The following is a 25,157-nucleotide window of genomic DNA, read 5'->3' on the forward strand; positions in this document are numbered from 1 at the left end:
AATTTAGTACAACAAAATCAGAAGATACCTTATTCAACTTTTTTTTGTCAGCAAAGGGGGGTATCTCAACCTGCTAAAGGTAGTGCTGGTGAAGCTAAGTAAGCAAATGTTAGTTAATAAAGTCATGTTTCTTGTAAGATTTTTTAAACCCATATTTTATTGCCATTTTTAAATTTTTGACATTACAAAACAGGTCAATATTACCAGAGCAGTTAGAGTAATGTCAAAGCATAAGTGTATGAAAAGTCGAAACAATATAGCATCACTTTAGTTCTGTTTACTTGTACACCTATCTGAGGTAGAATTATTGGCTATACAGTGATCTATTGGTTAAACAATAATATTTGTTTTCTGTGACAAAAAACACAAGCGTTAGAACAATATTTATGGTAATTTCAATAACATTGAATGGGGTCGGGGATGTGAGGGATGGCAAGAGGTGCTCCATGGTCTCCCCAAAGCATGTTAAGATGGATTCAACATGAAAATCAATTTGCATATGGAATAGAAGTGCAGTCCTTGTAATGTATGGTATTAGCCTGCATAAGGGGGATTTGCTTTGTTCAAGTGATAAATTACGGGTGTTAAACCTGGCAACATTGGAGTGGTTTCCCCTGACTTTTTGCCTTTTGACCTCCTATTTTGCTGACATAAGATTTGCTGGCTTTAGGAATCTAGGCACTTTACCATTGCTAACTAGTGCTAAAGTGCATATGCTCTGTACACAAAACATGGTAACATTGGATTATCTAAAATTGGCACATTTAATTTACTTCTAAGTCTCTAGTAAAGTGCACTATATGTGCCCAGGGCCTGTAAATTAAATGCTACTAGTGCTCCTGCAGCACTGATTGTGTCACCCACTTCAGTAACCCTTTAAACATGGCTCATGCCTGTTACTGCAGAGCCTGTGTGTGCAGTTTTAAACTGCCATTTCGACCTGGCAATTTAACCTACTTACCAACCCGAAACCATCCATTTGATTACATATAAGTCACCCCTAAACTGGGTCGTAAGCAGCCCTATAGGCAGTGTGCAGTGTATTCAAAAGGTAGGACGTGTACCTTTGAGTTTTGCATGTACTGGTAGTGAAAAACTGCTACATTCATTTTCACTACTGCAAGGCCTATCTCTCCCGTAAGTTCACATTGAGATTGTCTCAAAACATCTTTTAAGTGTAATTTCTAATTGGGAAAAGATAGAGATTTGGAGTTTGGTGTTAATGGACTCACAATTTAAAATTACAGCTTATGGTGAAGTCGGATTTGAAACTGTAGGCCTGAAAGTGCCACTTTTAGAAAGTTGGCATTTTCTAACCTTAACCGTTCTGTGCCTCAGTCTCTGAATACACGTCTGGGTTGGGTGAAGCTGGGCTTTGTGCATTCCCTTTAGGCAGTCGCACACAAAGGAAGCTGGGATGTGACATTTGCATCCTGATGGCCCATTACCAGGCTTGGAGCCTTACTGAGGTAGATTGGGAAGGAGGAGCTGACACTTGCAAATGAATAGGACTGTGCTAGTCCCCACACAAAGATCTGCATGCTCCCCTGTAGTGAGTCTGGAGCCAGGGCAGGAAATACAGGGACCTTGTGATCTTCAAAGGCTCCCCCACTTCAAAGGCACAACTGGGTATAGGTACTAGACCCCTGATACGACCAAATCAGAACTTTGCTGGAACCAAGGGCATTCTGACTGGAAGAAGAGCTGTTTTGCTAACTAATTTACTGTGCTGGCCTGCTGATTGCTGTGCTGTAGGAGAGATTGCCACTTTTCTACCTGCTTTGCTGTGTTGGCCTGCTGACTGCTGCTTCTTGCCTGGGAGTGAAAAGGACTGGACCTGCTCTCTACATCCTTCAGCCCAAGTTTCTCCAAGTCTTGCCACCTGTTCTTGAAGTCTCAGGACCATCAAATACTCCCTCCAACTTTGCTTCAGCTGCTGGACTCTGCCACGTGTGAGCCCTGTCCTGCCAAGAGGTGCCAATCAGGTCCTGGGCCTTAAAAGTGGATTCTGCAGCTGTTTTCCTGCACAAAGCGAGGCAGTGACAACTTTATGCTGATTGGAACCACTGCAGTGCTCTCTGACGCTGAAACAGTGCTGATCCGAGGACATTCTTTCAGAGCTTGACCACAACGGTGGGTCCCGCTTGCTTGGTTCGATGGCAACGCAGTACCGATCCGAAGACTTCACTGCAAGGTTCGTTGCCGACACAGCACAATCTGAAGGCATTCCTGCAAGGCTCAATGACAATGCAGTGCCTCTATCATAAGGGGTTATACGGGGATGCAGGACCCGACTGTGGGGCACGACTTAGATGCATCGACTAGACTGTGTGAATGGGAACGGACTCATTGAGTCTTCGAAGCGGATACTTGCTCCATCCAAGGTACTTTTTTAGCGGGCCCTGCGTGGGTCATGTAGCCAGCCTGCCCTCCAGCACGGTCAGCTCGAAACTTTGGATTTACCCTGGTCCAGCACGACCTCAAGTAACCGCTAAGCACTAGTTACTTCTAAGCATTATATTGCAGTTTTTCCTTTAAAAAATTATATCTCAAGTTCTACTTATTGGATATTTGAAGTTTTGGTCTTATTTTACCCAGGTAAACAGTCCCTATTTTTCGAAACTGGTGTGGAGTCTTTTTATGGGGTTTTCTCTGTGTTACTGTAATTAAAGTGTGCACAAATACTTTACGCATTGCCTCTTAAGTTAAGCCTGACTGCCCTGTGCCAAGATACCAGAGGGTGAGCACAGGTTAATTTAGGTTGCGTATCTCACTTACCCTGAGGAACCCTTGGGGGTGGGAGGTGCTCACAGTTAGAGTTGTCTTCAGGGATTCCAGAAGCGTGTCCCAAGTTCCGACGATGGGGCTGCGCCAATCAATTATTATCGCACTTATCACCTCGCAATTGGATTATTGCAACTTTCCGTACCTCATTATCAATGCTTACTGTGTGACCAAATTTCAAGTTGCCCAGAATGCGGTTGCTCAACTTATCCTTAACATCCTGAGGCATCTCTCAATCAGAGAAGCTATTTGCTCTCTCCACTGGTTGCCAGTTAAAAAAAAGGATTATTTTTAAGCTACATGGTTTATTTAGTTTTGCATCAGAAAGGTTCCAGCCTAACCGACTCCCTGAGTAGGCTTCTCAGATCCTCCTCTCATAAGCAGGTGTTGGTTTCTAGATTCTGTAAGGTCCATCTTGGTGGCTGCTGCCAAACTGTGGAACACTCTGCACGCCCATATCTCCGGAAGCTGACTCTCTTGTCACATTAAAAAAACTGCTGAAACATGTTTTTTCTCTCTACATCTCCCTCAGTCACTGGGGCTTTTCTGTTTTCTATTTTGGATATTGGGTGCTTTCTGCTAGCACTTTGACACCTCAGGGTATAGTGTGCTCTATAATTTCTAATAGTTCACTCAGTTTGTGGAGGCCCCTTGTCTCCTGTCTGTGCAAAGCTCTGCTCTCAGCCTAGATCCTTTCAATAGGGCTTGACTTCACAAACTCAGGGAAGGAAGGGACTTAGCCTTGCAGTATGGAGTAAGAATGGGTTTTGCGATGAGAATGGTCAGAATAGCAAATCGCAATGCCACACAATCTTTTTGAGACCATTTGTAGACGCCAAGTGCAATTGATCTCCAATTACGTGGAATGTATTTAGCTGTAATGGTGGATAGTAAATATATTATACAGGTTAAATAATGCCTTAGGAAATGGCAAGACCAGAGCATGTATGGGAAATCTGCTGATGCAGAGGAGCACTGGGGACATGTGGCAGACACCGGTGGTAAACATCTATTGATAGGTCCTGTTTTTTGTCTGATGCCTCAGAGAACAGCCTTCTTCTCTTAATTTTGTGTCATACTACTAAGAGTCTTCTTTTCCATGTCCTTAGAAACTGCTCGATCTCCACAAGCAGTTTCTGAGTTTGCTGACAGTCTTATTGTTATCTACTGCTCTTAGGGCTGTGCCAACTTTAGACAACTTGATGAAATATGATTCATCTTTTGTTGATAAACAATCACAGCCCTATCAGTTACATCAATGTCCAGGCTAGATGCTGCAGGAAATTGCTACACTCTATGATAGAGAAAAGGCTCTTGTTACCCTTATTGCACATTACATTGATTGACTACAGCTTCTCAGAAAATCTGAGGGATGGATCTGATGCATTAGCTCCTGGTTTTGAGATGACCGGCTCAATATTGTAAGCAAAATGCACCAGGGCCTAAGAAACTAGGCATTGTCCTAGTCTGCACCGCAATAAAGAAACAAGGGGCAGCCTGGTATTCCTGGGCAATTTACTACTAAACAACAAGAGAGGTTCCCTCAGAGATAACTAAGTACAAAGTTGAATTACTTAAGCGTGGGGTCAAAATGTGCAAATCCCTAAAGAACACGTACAAAAAACATACTTGGTGCAAGCGGACTTGTATTGAATGCAGCTCAAATGAATATTCATTTGAACCAGTAAAAACATCAAAGTAGATGTTCCATGTGGAGGTGCAGTCCAGGTGGCCAGTGAGGAAAAATGGAAATATATACAGCAGTACAATCAAGGAAAAAGACAATATTTGACATATAAAGCAGATTTAGGGGACCAAAAACTGCAGTTCAGGTTCCAAATATTATATAAATGTCCAGACAATACAGTAAATATGCTGATGTTTTGACTCCATATGTTGATTAATTATAGGGTTTTCCTAAGGAAACAATTATGGTTGCTTCCTCTAGAGACAATAGCAAATGGCCTGAAATTATAGTAAGTTTCTGACAAATCAGAAGTGACAGTAATGGCTATTTCTTCGGAGCATCCTTTTTAAAAAGTCACCAAGATGTGTTGCTTGTGACTGGCAAGATACCACCAACCTAGGAAACCACTGTTGTTGTTTAGTAATAGTCTGGATCACAGAGCACCTTTAACTAGATGTGCCGGGCATAGACCAGGTCAGTGTGCCCTGTCACCTGAAATTTACCTTGGGGCAGTGCTTCACGGGTACAGGTGGACTAGCTGTTTGAAGCTAGCCATCTGTCTTTCACAGTACAGGTAGCAACAAGTCTGCATTTGAAAGAGGGGCAGGCATCCTCTTGCAGGCTGACACATTGAGTGACACAGTCAATATGAATCTCGTCCATAATATGGCATGGAGGCAAAGAGGACAGATCCCATGCAATGAAGAAACATACCCTTCAGATCACAGCAGTGCTGCATATGCACTGCTCCGATCTGTATTACAGACGGGGTCATACAAGCATCTTCGACCTCTTCTGTAGCACCAAAGTGCCCCAGTTTTGCAACAAGTAGGTGCACATATCCATGGTGCCCCGGAGGTACTCTTGGCAATACCCCCCGACCTCTATAAACATATGGTGGAGCGCTTCAGAGGAATATCTCAAATACATTATTGTGCATATCAGTAAGCACATGTTCCATATATGCACCAGTGCCAATTTTTGACCAGTCAGCCCAACAAGCATGCTGATGTAGCTGAATGATTGAAAGTCTGCACTAAATTATTAAAGAAGTAAATATGGATAAATTACCTCAATGTTCCACTATAAGCACATGCAACAAATAACCCAGGAACACCAGGATAGCTTTCCAGAATGTCCATTACCATATATGGCAAAAGCTAGAAATGGAAAAAATACAAATTGTATTATAAATTTGTCACAAAATGTACTTCTTTCTGAAGGAAAACAGATTTGAAGAGATGCCTCATTTTTGTCTCCGCCTCTGTTCGTAAGAAAATATATATATTTTATCTGTGTGAATGGTGTTATGTGCACTTATGTGACCCAGTCATACTGGAGCACTGAAACAGCAGGTTATCCACACATCCCTTTCAACCTGAAACATTAGCAGGGACATTTGATTTATTATGTGCATCGTTTTAGAGATCACTTTTTGGTTGTGGGGATGCCCAACGAGGATCTACTAGGGTCGGAACCAAGCGAATTATGCAGGATATTCACGATAGTGATTTCATTCCGTCAATCTCAGGTCCCGATTACACATGGGTTGGCAAAGGGTGAGATCTTTTTTGAAGAAGAAAAACACCGATTATCCATTTCTTCTAAGTGAATCCCCTTGATGGGAAACAAAATTGAATCATATGTTGAAGGTTGGTAGACAGGAATAGACAAACATAAAATAGAGGAAAAAGTTATCTTTCCCAGGAACCCTTTGAAGTCAATATTACATTTCATATGTGTACATGACTGACGGTCTATAGGAAGTGAGGTACACATTTTAAACCACTCATTTATTTTTAAACTGCATATACAATAAATAATAACATGCAATTATGAAGGGAGACTTACTAAAATAAAAAGTGTTGCAGGAATAAAATTAATAATGTAAATCTGCAAAATATTCTTGTTTTTTGCCAAAACACTCAACTTAAAAAAATCTTAAGTATTTGCCACACTCTATGAATAAATATAAATTTACAAACCACAGCCCTGTTATTATCACTGCCTTGGTACAGTTTAAAGACCGTGAGCATCCAATTTATGCTGTAGGACACGGGGAGCTGGTTGAACCATTAGTTGGCTTTTCACTAGGAGTTGGAAATGCAGCTCTGATCCCTGGAAATAACCTTCCAACATGTCTGTCCACCAAACAGGATTTCACAATCTATGTGGATGAGCCAAGAGATGCAAAGGACAAATGTCGCTGCTATGTTGAAAATGTGGGGCCTTCTAAGCCACATCTAGATCTGAATGTTATGAAAAATTATTTAATCTGGTTCTGGATCTCAGTACAGGGTCGCCTATGATGGTAGACACGACTTTCCAGTCCCAAATGGCAGATGAAACTGGTGGATTAACAGAAGATCAAACAGATGAACACACTGAATCAGCTACTGGTTTAAATGTTTCTGAAGAGTACTTTGAAGATATTTATCAATGCCTTAGTGAAGGAGATGAGGCATCAACCAAAAGCACTCTACGTGCGAAAGCTGACAGATAATACAGCAGGAATGTGCACCATCTTTATTGACTGGTTGTTTGAATTTGGCGTAGAGTATAAACTTTGTGAAGAGACACTGTACCTGGCTGTCAATTTCTTTGGCTGCTTTTATCTTGCAAGTCAAACAGTATTTTTCAATGCACTTAAAGCAACATACAGTCTTAGCTCCTGATCAAAGAGTTGATTTAAAGGGCACTGCAGGACTAGTGTCCTTATCCTGCTCCATAGCTTTTTAAATCGATTTAACTGTTTATGCCACGTGGAACTATTTTTTATCGAACGTGGACCTTGGGTTGTGAATTAAGGAGACTTCATTTGCCACCTGGAGATGTCTTCAGATTTCAAAATCATTCTCTTAAAGGATGACTATTTGTCGTGAATATGAGCTCTAATCATTTCATCTTTGTAAAATGGATTTAATCCGTTATACAGTACCAAGTATTTTAATTAATAATTACTGAACTGAGATTAGAACACCCCAGATGAATCTGGAAAGCTTCAAAAGGAACAGGCAAGGCCACTACTCCCAGGCTAGAGTTCATCAATACAAAAAAAGCTCTTCAGGAGCTGGCTAACCATTTTCCAATTTAATTTTCTGTGATTTTCTTTGACTGTTATTGACTGCAAGCCCCCCTCTTGCTCATTCCCCCAACCCTCTCCTGTGTTGACCGAGCCCAAAAATTGAGGAAATACAGTTTTTAAGTGTATTCCTTGCAAGACTGAGGTACTAGTATTCAAAGACAAGATAAATATACCTTTATGGAAATCAACTCCGTGGCCACATTCTTCGGGCTAGTGCCCTACTCCTGAGTGCAAATCACCTTGGCATTACATTGGATTCCAATCCTACCGTCGAATCACAAAGTTCTGGTGTTATAGTCTTGCTTATTTCAATCGGAACACCTACCATGCTTTTCATTTTCCCAAAGAGTTACTGCGATTAAAAGATTTATCTAGTGGTTTCCTGGAAGTCGGTGTATGTAGGTGTACCTAAAAAACATGCTGACCCACTGACAAAGCTGCAATCCACAGCTGTCAATTTGAAGAAATTTGACCCATACAAAAATGTGATCATACCGCGAACAACTTCATTGGCTACTGGTGGATAAATGCTTATCATTTAAAGTCACTTGCCTAAAGCACATAACTCAATATATATCGATGCCAATATTCTTCTGTAACAGATTCAAGAAATATCCTTCTTATCACCTACTTAAATCTTCTGAAAAGTCAGTTTTTTGTGTCCCAAAGGCTAAACTCTCCAAAGTAGGAGGTAGGTTTCCCATGTCCAAGGACCAAACTTTCTCCATCCTCATATCTGTGTAGAGCCTGATCATTTCAGGTATCAGAAAGTGCTAAAAACGTGGTTGTTAGTTTCTTAAATGGTTCTACGGGGCAGTACCATACTGAATAGGTCGCTGTAATAAGTAGCGCTAAGAGACTCGGCGTTTGGGCGTCTGTAGACTTCATAAACATCCATGAAATAAAAAATGATGTATGTGTGTGGGTGGTGACATGAGCTGTTTACAGACAGCAAAAGCTGCCTGTAGTCGGACCTAAGAGAAGAATAGAAATCAAGGAAGGTGGAGCCCCAACGCCAATGTTAGTGAGACACCACGGTTCCTAAATGAGATAGGGTAAAACAGAGCAAAATACGTTTTTTTACAAAACTTTCAGTTAGAAACAGGTTAATAAAATGTGCAGTAATTGATGAAAAATGCAATAAGAGCTTCTGAGTTAATCACAAAAGAGGGTGTGCGTGGAAACTGTTAATAAGGCTCATAAATCATAGAAAAACAGAAGCAACATTGAAATGGGAAGTACACGAACCTAATTTGAACAGGTGCGTGTTATTTATGATATCTCCACAGACTTGAAATGGAGGTTTTACAAGGACAGTCATACATTATTTAAAGGCGGCAACTTTAGAGATAATGGGTATGAAAGCAGTGTTACCACTATATGTGGGTGTACAATAAATGTGATTTTCAGAGAAAAACATATGGACAATTGGGAGAACACACAGCCAGCGTCACACAATACTTGGCGGAAGAAACAATTACTTGCCAGGTATAAAAGCGGATTTTGGGCTATGTCAAGATTTTGAGGAGCTATGTAGTGCTAGACCAGGGGGCATATTATCAAGAACGGCGTTAAAATTATCGCCACTGTAGCGGCAGTGCTAAAGCGGCGATAATGGGCTTGATAATATGCCCTTGAGAATTCCCATAGAAGCCCATGTCACACCAGAGCAAGGGCTTCTATTGGAATTCTCAAGGGCATATTATCATGCCCATTGTCGCCGCTTTAGCGGCAGTTTCCTGTGTAACAAAGCTGACAGCAGATGTATTTTTCAAAGTGTGAAGACTGTGAGCTAAACATAGATTTGAAATGCAACTTCTGGACATAAATGACCCAAATGTAAGTTATTCTTACTATACCTGATCGGGTTCTGTCAATATTTTTGCTGTCCATGGGTCGCAATCACGGTAGACTGAGTAAATGCACAATCCACTTAACACCACACAGACAAGAATCACCCACAATCCCACAAGGTTTATGTAAAGGGCCCTAGAAAAGAAAATATTTTTAGAAACGCTAACAAAAATATCACAGTTAATATTACACTTGAAAGAGTCATTCAAGATGTGCATCAGCTCTTCAGGCCCAACCTAATCTGGCGAGCAGATAACCACATCCTTCCATGAAAAGAACCATTTGAAGAGATTTCCTAGATTGTTATTGTTGCTCTACCACTGCCGTAGTTTGGGGCAGTGTGTTCTAGAGTTTACGCTCCTGCAGACTCAATATCTGAGCTCCTTGTCTTACTCTCTTAAACTTTGGTAGGATCAGCCAGATGTTATTCTTCAACCTTAATAGTCTCCTCTGTGAGTATTAGGGTGATGTTTTTTGTGTGGACTACTCAAAAGATAGTGGTATTTTCCTTTTTTGGCAGTAAATTGTTCAACACATGTGTAAAAAAATCCAGATGTTTTAGAAAATACATAATTGGTGCTCATGACCAGGTAAAATTATTAGTTTCAACACAGCTTAGATGATAGCACTCTAATGAGTTCACCGGCATGGGTGGGCACAGGGACCCTTTAGAAGTCTGGCCACAGGACAGTCCTTGCATAACAGTTATACCACAGTAGCGGTTATTGTGGCAACATGGCCAAGTTGAATGAAAGTGACTGTTCGCGGTAATTAACATCCAAATACTCACAATACACTTGTCAATTTGATGACTGGGTGTAGGTGCATGAGCACAGTGCAAAGTTTCAAAAAAACATCTGCTCCAGTATCACTTATTAACAACCCTCCTATTTGCATAGGCCATGATGTCACAGTTATATTACGTTTGTCAGCAGTGTTGACTGCCCTCCACCATGCCAATCTGTGGCATGAGAATTGTGTTTGCAGCTGCTAGTCTGAGGTGATAGTCTTAGCCAGCTGTGCCATAGATGAGAGGTGTTGTGTGAGGGCAGTAGATGCGTGAGCAAGAAAGGATCTTTAGCTGTTGGACATCCTTCTATGTCCCATTAGCCATGACAGACAGGTCTTCCTTGTCCCTTCTTGTCTATGTATCCTTTCCGCCAGATCTTAATTTTGATTACATGGGAGGCGATTAGGCATTCCAGAGAGCGAGAGATGATTCATGGTGAAATTATCCTCAACATTTATTTTTCCCACAAGCTCCCTGTGAGCTTGGCTAACCAGAAAGCAAACTGCACAACAAGTAAAGTCATGTTCCTACAAAAAGAAGGTGTGGGAACGTAATAACTACTTGAGGACATGCATTATGAACCTGTCAATTATATATTATGTTTTCAATTTGTAGTTCCCTGCTCAGTCAATTTCTGAAGAAGGAAAATATACTGTTGTTCATCTGGCAAAACAAATTGATGGTGTCCAAACTGATGCAGTGTGAACGCTGTTTACGAGAGTGATGTCAATAGCCACTAGATGAGACAACACAATTACACATGAAGGCAAATGTAAACCTTGCACACGTTTAGTAAAAGAACAATAATATCATTTGAAGACAAAATACAAGCACTGTAAAAGAGTGCATTGAATTGTAGAAATAGAAGTAATTCACATATTGTGTGTGTAACATGTCTAATAATCGGTTTGATTGATGGCGTAACAATGTCGAAATGAAAATTCATAACAATGAATTGATAAATATATGAACTAAAATGTAAACTAATATGATAAGTCATATACTCATGTACACATAAGTTTCGATTTAATTGTTTAACGTTTATAATGAATGTAAAAGCCATCTTTTAATGCTTCCATTATAATGCACGACAGAGATTGAAAAACTGGCGCAAAACCTTTGTGATATAAATTACATGAATGAAACTTTCTGTGTAGTTGCATTAGATTATTAACAATCTTGATATACTGAAACAACAATGATGAAATGTTTTACACAAATCTTTTACATGTGGGCCCCTTGTGATTCCTGGTAATATGCCATGGTTAGGATTGAACATTTCTATGCAGTCACTTATGACAACTTGTGATACTTGATTATTTGGAATGAACACTTAACTGAAGTTATTATGCTTGGGTCCAACTGCACATTCATCTATTAATAAGAATGATATTGTTTTTATATATGCATAGAGGTTTTTTACTTTAGGATTGCATTTTACTTCATGGACTGATGTGAAAGGATGTTGCTTGCATATTCATATAACTTTTTCTGTTCTTTCACACGCAATTCCTGATGCCTAAAGGATACTTTTATGACACTTCGACATTGCCTAATATGGGGAACCAAACCTTTTGACACCAGTACATGAAAAGCAACATTTTGAATTGTTCTTTGTGGAATAACCTGTGTGGTTGGAACAGGTGACCGATTCCCATGAATCATTTGGGAAAATTCTCTAAAGTATCTTCTTTTACACCTTGTGAGCGGATGATGATCACATGAGTGACAGACCATATTGGGGTGATGATTGCAGCAAGAAATATATTACTGAAAGTCCCCTGGAAGGAAGATCTCTAGCTCTGGTTTCTCATGTTGGTCTTGTTCTGTGGCTCTTAGGATATAGGATAGGATATATGCTTGTAGAGTGCTCGTATGCCGTGGCGTCTTGGCGCTAAGGGAAGAGAACCTAGTGAGGCCAATAGCCTGTAACATTCACCTATGTTATAGCAAACAGCCACGTTTTCAAGGCTCTCCGAAAAAGCCAATCTATTAGGTTGTAGACGCAAGGCTACAGGCAACAAGTTCCATAGCTTTGCCGCACGGTGGGAGAACGCTCTACCACCCCATCTTGCCTTCCTGATCCTATCCAGGCAAAGAAGATTCAAGGTGCCAGATCTTAGCGATCGGGCCGGAATGTAAGGTCTAAACAATATGCGCATAGCCCTAGCACCTCCTCCGTAGAAAGCTTTATGGACCAAACATAAGGCCTTAAACTCAACGCGATGCTGGATTGGAAGCCTGTGCAAAGTTCGGATAGCCGCAGAGGTAGGCTTGCCTCTGGGTATCTCCAAAAGTAATCTAGCAGCAGCGTTCTGCAATGATTGAAGCCTGTTCATATGGGACTTATTAATTCCCAAAAATAGGCCATTGCAGTAATCTAACTTGGAAAGCAAGAGAGCTACTACTACTAATTTCTGTTGTTCCTTCCTAATAAAGGGAAAGATCTTCTTCAAGGTTTTAATTAAGAAGAAACAGGAGGAGGTAAGACTATTAACTTGACCTGAGAAAGTTAAATTACAATCAAAGATAACCCCCAGATTTCTGATCTTAGATGCAGGGGTGGGACATTCCCCAGCTATAGTAGCCCACCAGGAAGCATCCCATCGAGGTTGCCCCTGGCCAAATTCAATAACCTCTGTTTTGTCGGTGTTTATTTTTAGGAAGCTACGATTCATCCAAGCTATAATCTCCTCCAAACAGGCATGAAACCTAACAGCCGTGTTCTCTGGATGTTTAACCATGGAGATTATAAGCTGAGAATCATCGGCATAGGATGTAAATTCAAAACTATGCCTCCTAATCAGACTTGCCAGTGGCAACATATAGATATTAAAGAGGGTAGGTGACAGAGCGGAGCCCTGGGGGACCCCACAGGGCAAGAAAAAGCTCTCCGATTGCAAACCCTCCCAACATAGGCTCTGTACTCTCCCGTCCAGAAAGGAGGAAAGGAGAGACAGTGCTGAACCCCCGATACCCACATCTTGGAGCCGCTGAACCAACACTGTGTGGTTCACGGTGTCGAAGGCTGCCGACAAATCAAGCAGAACCAAGACTGCATTACCCCCTTGATCCATAGTTCTGCGGATCTCTTCTGTAACTACAATCAGGGCCGATTCAGTCGAATGACTAGATCTAAAACCATGCTGAGTTACATCCAATATTTCATTGGTTTCGAGGTAGTCAGTCAAGGCTCTGTTCATTGATTTTTCCAAGATCTTAGCCATTATGGGCAGGCCGGCAATCGGCCGATAGTTCTTAAGCTCTGTGGGGTCTAGCGTGGGCTTTTTTAAGATAGGCCTAACGGTGGCCATCTTCCAGCAAGCTGGAAAGCTGCCTGGCTCCAGAATTTGATTAAACAGTGGTGTTAGTACCTCCCCAATCCTATTTGCAACCCGGTGAAGCACCGTGGCTGGGCAGGGGTCATTAGGTGATCCCGATTTTAAGGAGAGAAGTAAATCACCAACTTCCTCTCGACCAATCATGGGGAAGCTAGTTAATTTCCTCGAGGGTGGTCTCACTGTCGCTAGTGAGTATCGTACTGTGTCTGGGAGCTGGCAGGCTTCAGAAAGGTTATCATAGATAACTTGGACCTTATTTTGGAAGAAAATTGCCATACTATCGCACATCGTTTGATCAGGATGAAAAGCAGTGCCCTGTTGGGCTTTAGAGAGCAAGTTAACTGTTTTAAAAAGCTCTCTAGAAGAGTTTCCTGCTTCATCTATTTTAGTGGCAAAAAACAACTTTTTTGCCTCTATGATAGCCATCTTGTATTCTTTGAGGGCAGTATTATAAGTCGTTTTTGCAGATGTATCATAATCCTGCCGCCATTTTCGCTCGGCTGTTCGGCATTTCACCTTTATGGCTTTAAGATGGGGATTGTAACAGGGAGAGGTCGGCTTATGTCTTCTAATGGCAGACCATCTTTCGGGAGCTACCTGGTCAGCTGCTGTCTGGAGCCAATCATTAATATCGGAAGCAGCCGCATTGCAATCCATAGACAGCGACCTAGGGCCTGTACTAAGAGCCACTAATAAGTCATCTGTACTGACTTTGTTCCACCGTCTAGACATGACTTTAGTGGATTTTATTTGTTTCCGCAACAGTGGAAGTGAGACCCTAATCCTAAACAGAACCGCATAATGATCTGTCCAAGGCAAAGGAGTAACTTTTACCACATTTGTGTTGGAATTATTTGAAAAAATACCGTCCAGGGTGTGACCCGCCCGATGGGTGGGTTCAGCCACCAACTGGGCGAGTCCAAAAGTGAAAAGATTGTCAGGAAGTCTTTCCGTGTCAGAATTGTCCCCAAGCTCCAGGTGAAAATTAAAATCCCCAAGTAGCAAAAACGGGCCATGATCAGTTTGCGACTCTAGGTAAGTCATCAAAGATTGAGCAAATATCGCTTTTGGACCGGGGGGGCGATAGAGCAATAAGCCCTGAACATTCACTACATTATTAATACTGATGGTAAAATGCACGGCTTCTGCCGAAAGATCTTTAGTAGCATTTATTCGCAGATTAATATAATCCCGATGAACAATAGCAATGCCCCCCCCCTTTTCCCCCTTCTCTGTTTTGTGAAATCACAGTGGAGCCTTGAGGTAGGGCTATGTTCCAGTCTGGACATGAGGCGATATCTGCCCATGTCTCAGTAAAAAAAATTATATCAGTGTTAGTGCTTCGAATAATATCTTCGATCTGATACTTGTGTTTACTTAATGATCGAATATTAAGCAACATACATTGAATGTATCGTTCCTGAGCACCAAAATTGTGACCAGCCACTTAGGCCGGGAGGGGGGGGGGGGGCACTTTGGATATCCCTTGGGGTTTCCACAATGCTACCTTCCCTCCCTCCTATCTTGGCCCCGATCGAGCCTCCCAAGCAAAACAAACAGTTAGCACACTCTATCTTACTTAGGGGAGTTAGGTCGTGTGGTTTACACGAACCTTGATCGCAGGCTAACAGCTCCACCCTGCTATATTTTCTGGAGCTGAACTGGCCAGGGGTTATGGCGCTGGATGCGTTACGGACTCTGACGGGCGCAGACGGGCTTGCCTTTGGCTGCGCGTCCACCCCAGCGCGCCTAATCAAGGCTCCGTGAAATAGAGAGCAAGGAAAGACTAACGCGCCAACCCTGGGTGCAGTGCGGGCCGGCTAACAGCCGGGTCCCGCCAGGGTCGAGCGCGAGTCAGTGCGAGTGATAGCAGTGAGGTAAGGTCTCCGCAATAAGAGATTTCTTTTAAAAATATGACTTTTAGAATTTCCCCCCTTCAAAGTAGCAGCGAATGTGCAAAGTGGATTTCAAAAGTAAAAACGATATTAAGACAAATTATTTAAAAGCGAACACAGCAATAGCAGCTTTCAAGATATGACACTAAAAATTCCCCCCTTCAAAGTAGCAGCGAATGTGCAAAGTGCATTTCAGAAGTAAAACAACATTAAGACATATTGTTTTTTTAAAAAGCAAACACGGCAGTGGGATAGCAGCAAACAACAAGGCTATCAGCACCGCAAAGGTTCTCTCACCCGCTGCGCGTCCGCCCCAGCGCGCCTAATGAAGGCTCCGTGAAATAGAGCGCAAGGAAAGACTAACGCGCCAACCCTGGGTGCAGTGCGGGCCCGCTAACATCCGGGTCCCGCCAGGGTCGAGCGCGAGTCAGTGAGAGTGATAGCGGTGAGGTAAGGTCTCCGCAATAAGAGATTTCTTCTGATTGGATGCACTGATGCACTGGTTTGTCGACTGGCTGGCTGGTTGGTGGCACTCGGACATTTTACGCGCAAGCTGTCGGACATTTGCAGATGCTCTCAGAGATATGCTCTCAGACTTTTGAACTGAGACATCTTTCCCTTGGCAGTCATCATTTCCCCGATGTTGAGGCTGCTGATGCTGACTTTCTACTCCCTTGCTGCCTTTGGAACTCATGTCAGTGAGGATCACTCACTCTACTGGGTCACCAGTCTTTGCCGCCTTTCCCTTATCCTAAATTCTGACGAACTATTGGGCAGATGTATCATTGCAGCAGATTGCGAGTCCTTCATAGCGATTTTTAGAGAATCGCTATTAAGGACTCGCAAAATGCTATGTAGGTAGGAATCGCAATCATTTTTGCAATTCCTACACATTCCTTATTTGCGACTCGCAAATTGTGAATCGTAAATAAGGAATGGTTTAGAATGAATGGGAAGTACGTGCTCAATTTGCGAGTAGCCAAAAGGTACTCGCAAATTGAGCACGCAATTTCAAAGGTGCAAGGGTTCCTAAAGGACACCCTGTTGCACCCCTGAAATGTGCATGTGTGCACATGTGGTGCACATACATGCCCTAAGAACATGTATGTGTGCCACATGGCACTTTAAACAAATGCATGAAATTGCATTTTTCAAAGAAATCGCAATTTACCACCAACCTTAAGTTGGTGGTAATTTGCGATTCCTTACAGCAAAATTGCAATTTGCGATGGATACTTGAATAGCATTTAGGGAATCGCAAATTGCGATTCTCTACATGCTTGCGCAAAATAGGGAATCTTGCGTTTCCTTATTTTGCGAGTGGGTTTTTACTTACGTGCATTGCACACAGCTAAATTGCGATCGCAAACATGGAAATTCTGTGAATTTCTTCGTTTGCGATCGCAATTTACCTTCATACATCTGGCCCTAAATGCCTATGATTTAGAACTTTCCTGAATTGTCCTTCTGCCTTTATTGGTGGTAGGAATCTCCCTTTGTTTAACAAACTCTATGAACTCTGTGGCTAAATCATTAGGTACCCGATTTCCTATCAAGATTGCCTCTTGATTTACTTCTGATAATGTGTGGTTTTATACTACAATTTTTAACTTGCTATCCAGACTCATGACTTATGGTTTAAAATGCTAATTATTGATTCAAATTCTAAATTGCTAATACAATTCCTAAATTCGATCTACATTGTCTGAGTCTTCTTTAAATTGTAACTTTAAATGTTCTTTCCACATAGACCATGCATATAATAGCTTAGATTCTAAAGCATTACGGGGACAGTCATAGATTAATCTCAGAACACCAGATTTATTTGTTATTATTCTAAACTGTTGCGGCTGAGTTGTTGGTTTGTATAATTTAGGCCAGACTGCTCTTCTTTAGGAGGTGCGGTGTTACTGTGGTTATATTATACATTTACAGTATGATCATGAGAGTGATATATTTGAATTCAATTTCCAATTTGAGAGTTGGTTACCAATTAATTTGTCCTCATTAAGTAAACAATCGTGGACATCCAGATTCCTCACCTCCCAATGCGACATAATAAGGTACATCGGAGGACCAAAGCCTCTGTGAGTGTGAGTAGAGATTAAGATTTGAGAAAGTGATTAAAGAGAGAAAATAAAGAATGATTTTGACCCAGTGCAGTGAATATAAAATAAAGTCAAATACAATTGACCTTCCGATGCAACAAAACTATTTCACTTGAGATCTCATTGACAGAAAATATTTAATGAATTGTAGTACGTAAAAATCCTCATTAGATCTCCAGTATCAGTGAACTCTGAAACTGCTGTGGCCATTTTGCATTGGCTGTTGTGGAACATGTCTCTTGCATATCCTTTATGTGCCTCTAGTACATAGTCCTGGTAAAGGTGGTAACTACCAGCCATAGAAAGATTCCTAGTTGATGGGAGTAGTGCCTGGACCTTTACCAGTTGTGTGAGGAGGACTGGTGACCGGGTGCAGCCTGCCCAGGCTGCGGGCAGTAAACTTACAGGAACCACTTCTGTTCCAGCACCTGCAGAGGCTCCAGTTCAAGAGGCCCCAATCCAGCAGGTGCCCATAAGAATGAGTTTTGGCCTAGTCAGCAACTCTTGACACTTGAACCTCTAGTGGAGCTTACCCTGGAGGTTGCCAAAAGTGAATGGGGAATAACCATGATCGCTAGAACGAGGGGGAGTGGGACACAGGGAATGCTTATGAAACACTAGAGCCCTGACCTATGGGGGACTGTGTAGTTGTGTGTGAATATAGTATTTACCTTTGTGTAAATGGCAATAAAATAAAATACTTATCTTTTTGCTAAAAGTAAGTATTTGGCTGGACAATAATATATTGTTGCTGCTGCATAAGCTTTTTGATGTGAGCCTTTGTTTACCCCCTGTATCGACCTCCCCCCTTTCTGAAGGAGCCTTGGACTGCTCGGTCCATGCTACCACTGAGAGTCAAGTGCAAAGGGGTGCTCAGGAATAGAAGTCCTAAACACACACGGTTTGGCCCTGTAGCTCCTGCTTGCCGCATAGCCCTATGAAAGGGGTTCTAACGAAAACTTTCAACACATTCCCTTAATTGTGTTATCAAACACATGAGTAGGCATTTTCCAAAACATTGACAATCAAGTGAATCAGCAAAAACTTTGGGCAAGTAGCTAGTTACATTTCATAGTACTCTGTGAAACCCGACCATGAGTTAATATTTACATGTTGTATTATATAAAACTGTGTGATATTCATTTCTGTAGCTATAGATTTCGACTAGGCCAGTTCTGGAGTGGAAGCACAGACACTAAATGGTCTACAATAACAAAATATAACTTATCAGAGATACCTCTGCCTGGTAGTGCAATAAACAGGAGGTGGTGTGGATTATTGCTATTAGGGAGCCAGATCCTGGGATATTTGCAGTGAACAGGCTCCGAGGGGCTATTAGTATTGTAACCCTGCTTCTTTGCTACTGTTTCCCCACGCTCCACGCACTTGTTTTCTACACAACCCAGGGTAATACCCCCATTGTGTCTATCACCCAATTGCTTTGTAGCTAGGTTTACGCTCTAAAGGTCTCTACAGGTATACAAACATACAAAGGCATAGATTGAACTACAATATAAAATAAATAAGCATGAAAGAAAATGAATAAACATTACAGTTTGGCCTGGAATCTGGATTTGCAGGAGACGTATCTCTGGACTTGAGACTGGTTCACTCCATAGATCGTAGTCCAGGTGAAAGTTCCACCAACAAGAATCGTCCAGAAGGTGTGTCTCTGCAAAGGGCTAGGATTGAAGCTAAATGAAAGATAAACAAACAGATGTTAGAGCTGGGAGATGATTGTGTACATTTCAAATAGCAATGGGCATTTTAAGTACGCCATGTACTTCCAATATTTAATGACATTATGCAAACAGCCTCACATTACTATTGTACAACACTAGCAATATTGTGGCACAGTATATTGAGGACATAATATCGAGGGAAAATATTAAAGGTAAGTGCATACTCGGGAGTATAGATTTACTACTCTTAACTCCACATCTGCGTACGATGAAGATATATCTACCACATAGGTACATATATGTGGATCTACGTATAGACAATCTATACTTACTTGCCTGTCAATATTTTATTTTAAATCTTTTGGCCTCGATATTTTGTCCCATTTATATTGTTGATTCAATATTCAGGAGGCACACCTCGTTACCAAATAGTGCTGTTTAAGAGCAGTAGTGTTCATATTCTGAATAGTGTAGCATCTTCCAAGCCTGGGTACCCACCAATAACCATCCACACACGGAGTTTAGTATTACATGTCTTTATTCTGCTGCGTGTAGATGTGAACCCGGCATTCTAAATCAAACTTTCATGGCATTGTGCTCTGACACAGCTCCGGAGTCTAATAGGACCCAAAAGGGTTCCATTCTCAAATGTTGCAAGACACTACAGGATTAGTTACAAGCCCCTTACACCGCCGGTGCGTCATTTTTTCCCATATTAAAAGTGACACACCGGTGGCGCAAGGGGCTTGTAAATAAGCCCCTACATCTACCCCTCCGTTAAATTAAAAATGAACATTTTCTACAAATTGCCAAATATTTGGAACTGGCAAGAATTGGCAAATACCTCAAGGTAGTGCAGGACTTGCTTACAAAAACCAATCAAGTGCAGTGATGAGTGCCGATTAACATAATGCACCCTGCACTCCGGCTTAATTGCAACAGATTTTAAATAATTACATGATCTTTTATGTAATGACTGTTGATTTTAAATTATGTATTTCATTCTTTGATCCCATAAGCTCGTGAAGGTTACATGGCCCACAAAGATCTATATATTCCAACACACTGTGCATTTTGGCTTATTGTTAATTGACTTCAAACAATGACATTGTCATCAAGACAACTATAACTGATTTTAAATCACTTCTCCTACTTTCTACTCCTATATGTCATAAGGCACTACAATGAACTAACTACTTTTTAATTCTCTCTCCAAATGTTCTATATTGTTAAGGTTTTAATTAATCATATGTGAAGCGAAGAAACTGATTCAACATTTGTGTGTCCTGAAAGTGTGTTATTTCCATTTGGGCACGTTTGTGTGTGTGTGTGTGTGTGTGTGTATTCTGAAAGTTGGCCGAGTCATCACTGGTTCCTGCAGCTGCTGCTGTTTCTGTCTCTCCAAGGTATTGGATTGGAACCGGCCCACCTCACAGTGCAAGCAAAGCAAGGGCTGCCGCATCGCAGTTCGTGACTACACAAAGTGGTAGGATACATTGATTTTCCTTCCCCGGTCCGGCTGAAACTTGAATTTTGGGGCTAGAACGTGATGGGGACTCAAGGAAGCCATAGGACTGCATACCAACCGGGACTTTAACATTTGGTCACATTGCATGAATTTCCCTGAACTTCGCCAGCCTAATGAGGCACTATAGTTTAAACCCCATGTAACACTTACCTGTATCAGTGAACTCTGGGAGTTGCAGTCCACATCCGCTGCAATTGGTGTACAAGCAAGCAATCTGGGTGGAGCGTGTTCCCGCCAATGGGAAAGGTGCAGGTTGTTTGAAAACGCGGGTGGGAGAGCAACCTGGACACAGAGGTATCCGACGAAGGGCGAGAAGGCCGAAACGCATCATGCCCATTTTCAGTCCATTAAGGAGCTCCCTGCAGTTTCTCCCCGAGTGGCCTCTGCTTCTTCAGATCGGAGGAGTTGTTTGGTAATATATATATATAGATATATATATTACGAGTCACATCCTTAGAAGTTACCGGGACACTTGAACAGCGGTGCATTACAGGGTCCAAGGCTCCCTGTCATCAATCCAGTTCGACAATGCCAAAAGCACTCCATGCACTCCTTACCAAAGAAAGCACGCTCCAGATCACGGGGCTTCAAAGTCGTTTATTTTCAATAACCAAGCCACACATGCCCAACGCGTTTCGGCGTCACCGCCTTGATCACGGGTAAAAATGTCTTCTTAGTTTGTCACATTTAAACAATTTACTGCGCATGACGTAAACACCAAATAAAGTGATACAAAAAGAGGACATAACAAAACAAAACCAAAAGCACATTGATACAATCTCATTCCCAATGCGTCGGCCATTTTGAAATGATAAAACACACCAACTTAAGTACTCGAAAGTCCAAAATTTCTTGTTAACAAATTTCTTTGTCGTCTGCCCCCTGATTGGAACAAGCTTGCATTACTTTTCGTCCAGCGTGTACAATATAATCAAAGAATTGGTTACTGCGAACAATTTTGCACCCGCAGATTCTCTGCAATATACATAATGCATAAAAATTAATAACGAACAGTACCTTCGAAATAAGTGTGTAAAATGTGCCCAAAAGAACATAGTATAATCTTCCAAATAAATGGAATAGTGACTTCCGATAACTCGTTATGTTCTTTTGTCAGCATCAGATTGTGTATTGTGAAACTTTATTGACACTCAGCTAATACAGAGCTGCTGCCCCATTTTGATAGTGTCTCTGCTCACACGTTTATGAGACAATCAATATATGAATGTATACACACATATACAAACTGGTATATGCCTAATAGGCAGAAGAAACCTAGAAATCTCCAATCTACTTTTCCAAGAGTAAGATAACAGTCCACCTCATAAGATTCTATCAATACACCTGGCAAATACAGGCGACAAGAAAACAGTCAATCATATAGAGGTACACAAGGTGTATATATATATATATATATATATATATATAATATATATATATACACACACATATATATATATATTACCTACTGGCGGTCGCCAGTAGGTGGTTATAGTTAGGACCACGTTTCCATAGGAAATCCGCAACATTCTATTTTGAATAACTTTGGCGCCGGTTGACGAATCCTCGCGAATTTTTCAAAATAGGTGGGGCGCTACGCTCCGCTCCTACCCTGAAAGTCTCGGTGGGATTCGTCAAGCGGGGGCTGAGATAAAAGGGGGGTCCCAAAACGCGTTTTTCCCATGCATTTTTTCATAGGACCTTTAGACACAGCTACAGCCTGAACGGCTGAACAGAATTACTTGAAATTTGGCAGAGAGGTAGTCCTCAGGTCAAGGAAGTGCCTTTTGTAGGTTTGGTGTAAATCTGTTCAGTAGATTCTGAGAAAATAGCCTTTAAATCAATATATATATCTGTGGCAGCTTACAGTGCGCTTACGGTGCGCTTACCGTAAGCTTACCGTAAGCGTACGGTGACGTGCGCGAGCACGATTCTGATTGGCCCTTAGATCTTAGTAAACATTCGAATCGGTCGAAACCAGGAAGCGGCGGCCGCCATTTTCTCTCTCGCACTCTGACAGGGGGTTGAAAAACAAAGTCCCAAAACATGTAAAGGGGCTGTTTAGACAGCTCCCAAGCACCTAGCCATGTCCAGGGAGTCCCTAACGATCCCCCAAGTGAAAAAAGGCAATTTTAATTTTTTCGAAAATTTCGCCGATTACGCTTACCGTACGCGTACGGTAAGAAATAAAAACATAAAAATAAAAAATATCCACTTTCTCCCCACCCCGTGTGTAAAAGGTGCCCGAAGGGCACCTTTTGTGCATGGCTTATATGATCTAAACCTAACATATATTTTACCTATCACAGCGATGCTCATCATATGTCCTCCATGTGCGCACGGTGCGCGAAGCGCATCGTGCGTTCATGGCCCATGTAGCGTAACGTGGGCACGCGGTGCGCGAAGCGCACCGCGTGCTCACTGTGCGCGCACGGTGCGCGCACGGAACGAACTGCGTTAAGTGGGCGCGCACGCCACAAATGGCGTAAAGTAACTTAGCATTTAAAAAAACGTACAAATTCACTGAAAAAACCATAGGTTTCACACACGTTATAGTTAGGAATTAGCATTTAAAAAACCTTGCAAATTCACTGAAAAAACCATAGGTTTCACACATGTTATAGTTAGCTGGACATTTTACTGATAAAAAACCAATGAAATTCCCCCGTTATAGTTACTGTAGGCAACTATAACTCACGCGACCGTAATCCTCTGCTGATGACATATGTGTCTTTATGAAAAAAAAATATTTGTAATATATGTATAGCTAAAATTTAATGGAAGAAGACATGGGCAAATAAGTGTCTAAATACAGTATTAGCATCAGCAGAGGATTACGGTCGCGTGAGTTATAGTTGCCTACAGTAACTATAACGGGGGAATTTCATTGGTTTTTTATCAGTAAAATGTCCAGCTAACTATAACATGTGTGAAACCTATGGTTTATTCAGTGAATATATATATATATATATATATATATATATATATATATATATATATATATATATAGAGAGATATAGATATATATATATATATTGACGATTTGTTTGTTAGTTGGCGGGGAGACTTGCAGGGTGCAGTAGAATTTGTGACGAAATTGAATAACAACACTATAAATCTGCACCTGATACATACCATTAGCAACAACTCAGTATGTATCCTTGATGTAGAAGTATACACAAGCAGTGGTAGTTTACACACTAAGTTGCACAGCAAACCAATGGCAGGAAACACAATATTACACTCAACCAGTTTCGATACCAAACATACAATCTGTAGCATTCCATTTGGGGAAATTCTAAGGATACACAGAATCTGTAGCAAAGAACAAGACCTCATAGAAGCACAGCAGGAGTGTAAGTTGCGCTTTTTAGCTAGAGGCTACTCAAAAAATGTCATTGACAAAGCTATCTGTCACACCAGAGCATTATCCAGGGATGAGAATAATCCAAATGAAGCAACGGCGGACCTCCTGTGCTGCACCTCACGCCAATTCCAATAAATAGATTCGCCGTGCAACCAACCCCATCGCCAGCCGTTGCGTGGCGTCACTGTGCTCCAGATCAAGGGAATAGTTACTTGTCAAATGGGGGTGCGCAGCTCGAAAAGTCCAGTAGACTTGTGTAGATAGAAAATTAGCTTCTTTATTCTAAATTTGTAAAAAAACATCCAACATAAACGCTCCATCCAACGCGTTTCATTCCCTTACAGTGAACTTCATTAGGGCGAAAAATAAAAATAACTCAATCCAAATGTCAATAGGCTTCACAAGTAGCACGTGTTCTGCTGTATTGAACCTGGAACCCTCCCTTTCTATCCCCTATGTTGTCAAAGTGAGTTCCGAAGTTTCATCTGGTCGAGTGTATGGCACTCAGGCCTATTCATACAACAGGCAGATATGATGCCTCCTTAACGCCGAGTCCAACATCCTCTCTCCCCGTATCCAGGGATGACCTGCTGTTCAAGCCATCTAACAATAAGGCCAAACAGACTCAAAACAAAGAACAGGTGACAGGGAAACCGAGGCATATCATGACCTACAACAAACAAAAGGACAGCCTCAGTAGGATCATTAAAAAGAACTAGCATCTAGTCCACAGTGACCCTACATTAGGTGATAAACTTCCACAATCCCCTTTGATAACATTCAGGAAGGCACCGAGTACTTGTGGCTTTCTGGTCAGTAGCAGTCCCGAAATCAAAACTTATTGGCTAACTTGTCGTAAAGGTTTTGTGAGGTGCACGACATGCAGGGCATGCAAGTTTGGCACTAGCAAGAGCACCTTTAGCACTCCTTTCAGGGACAGACCAGTAACAATTGGTAAGTTGTTCACTTGCAAGACAGAATTCGCCATCTATCTGCCGGAGTGCTCTTGTGGGCTGCAGTACATTGGCAGCACGAA

At 41.7% G+C, this 25,157-nt stretch overlaps 1 protein-coding gene across 1 annotated transcript in view; it reads right to left on the reverse strand.

Annotated features, from left to right (window-relative positions):
* The window catches only part of LOC146855938 (sodium-coupled monocarboxylate transporter 1-like), a 251,585-nt gene that overhangs the window by 95,500 nt on the left and 130,928 nt on the right, over positions 1-25,157 (reverse strand). The window contains exons 6-8 of the mRNA XM_085653895.1: positions 19,098-19,238; positions 9,416-9,545; positions 5,543-5,631 (exon numbers count right to left, since the gene is read on the reverse strand). Of these exons, the coding sequence (XP_085510021.1) occupies positions 5,543-5,631; positions 9,416-9,545; positions 19,098-19,238 (360 nt within the window). The remainder of the gene's footprint in view (positions 1-5,542; positions 5,632-9,415; positions 9,546-19,097; positions 19,239-25,157) is intronic.

The sequence above is a fragment of the Triturus cristatus genome, chromosome 4_1 (assembly GCF_964204655.1).
Source record: "Triturus cristatus chromosome 4_1, aTriCri1.1, whole genome shotgun sequence".
NCBI classification, from domain to species: Eukaryota; Metazoa; Chordata; class Amphibia; order Caudata; family Salamandridae; genus Triturus; species Triturus cristatus.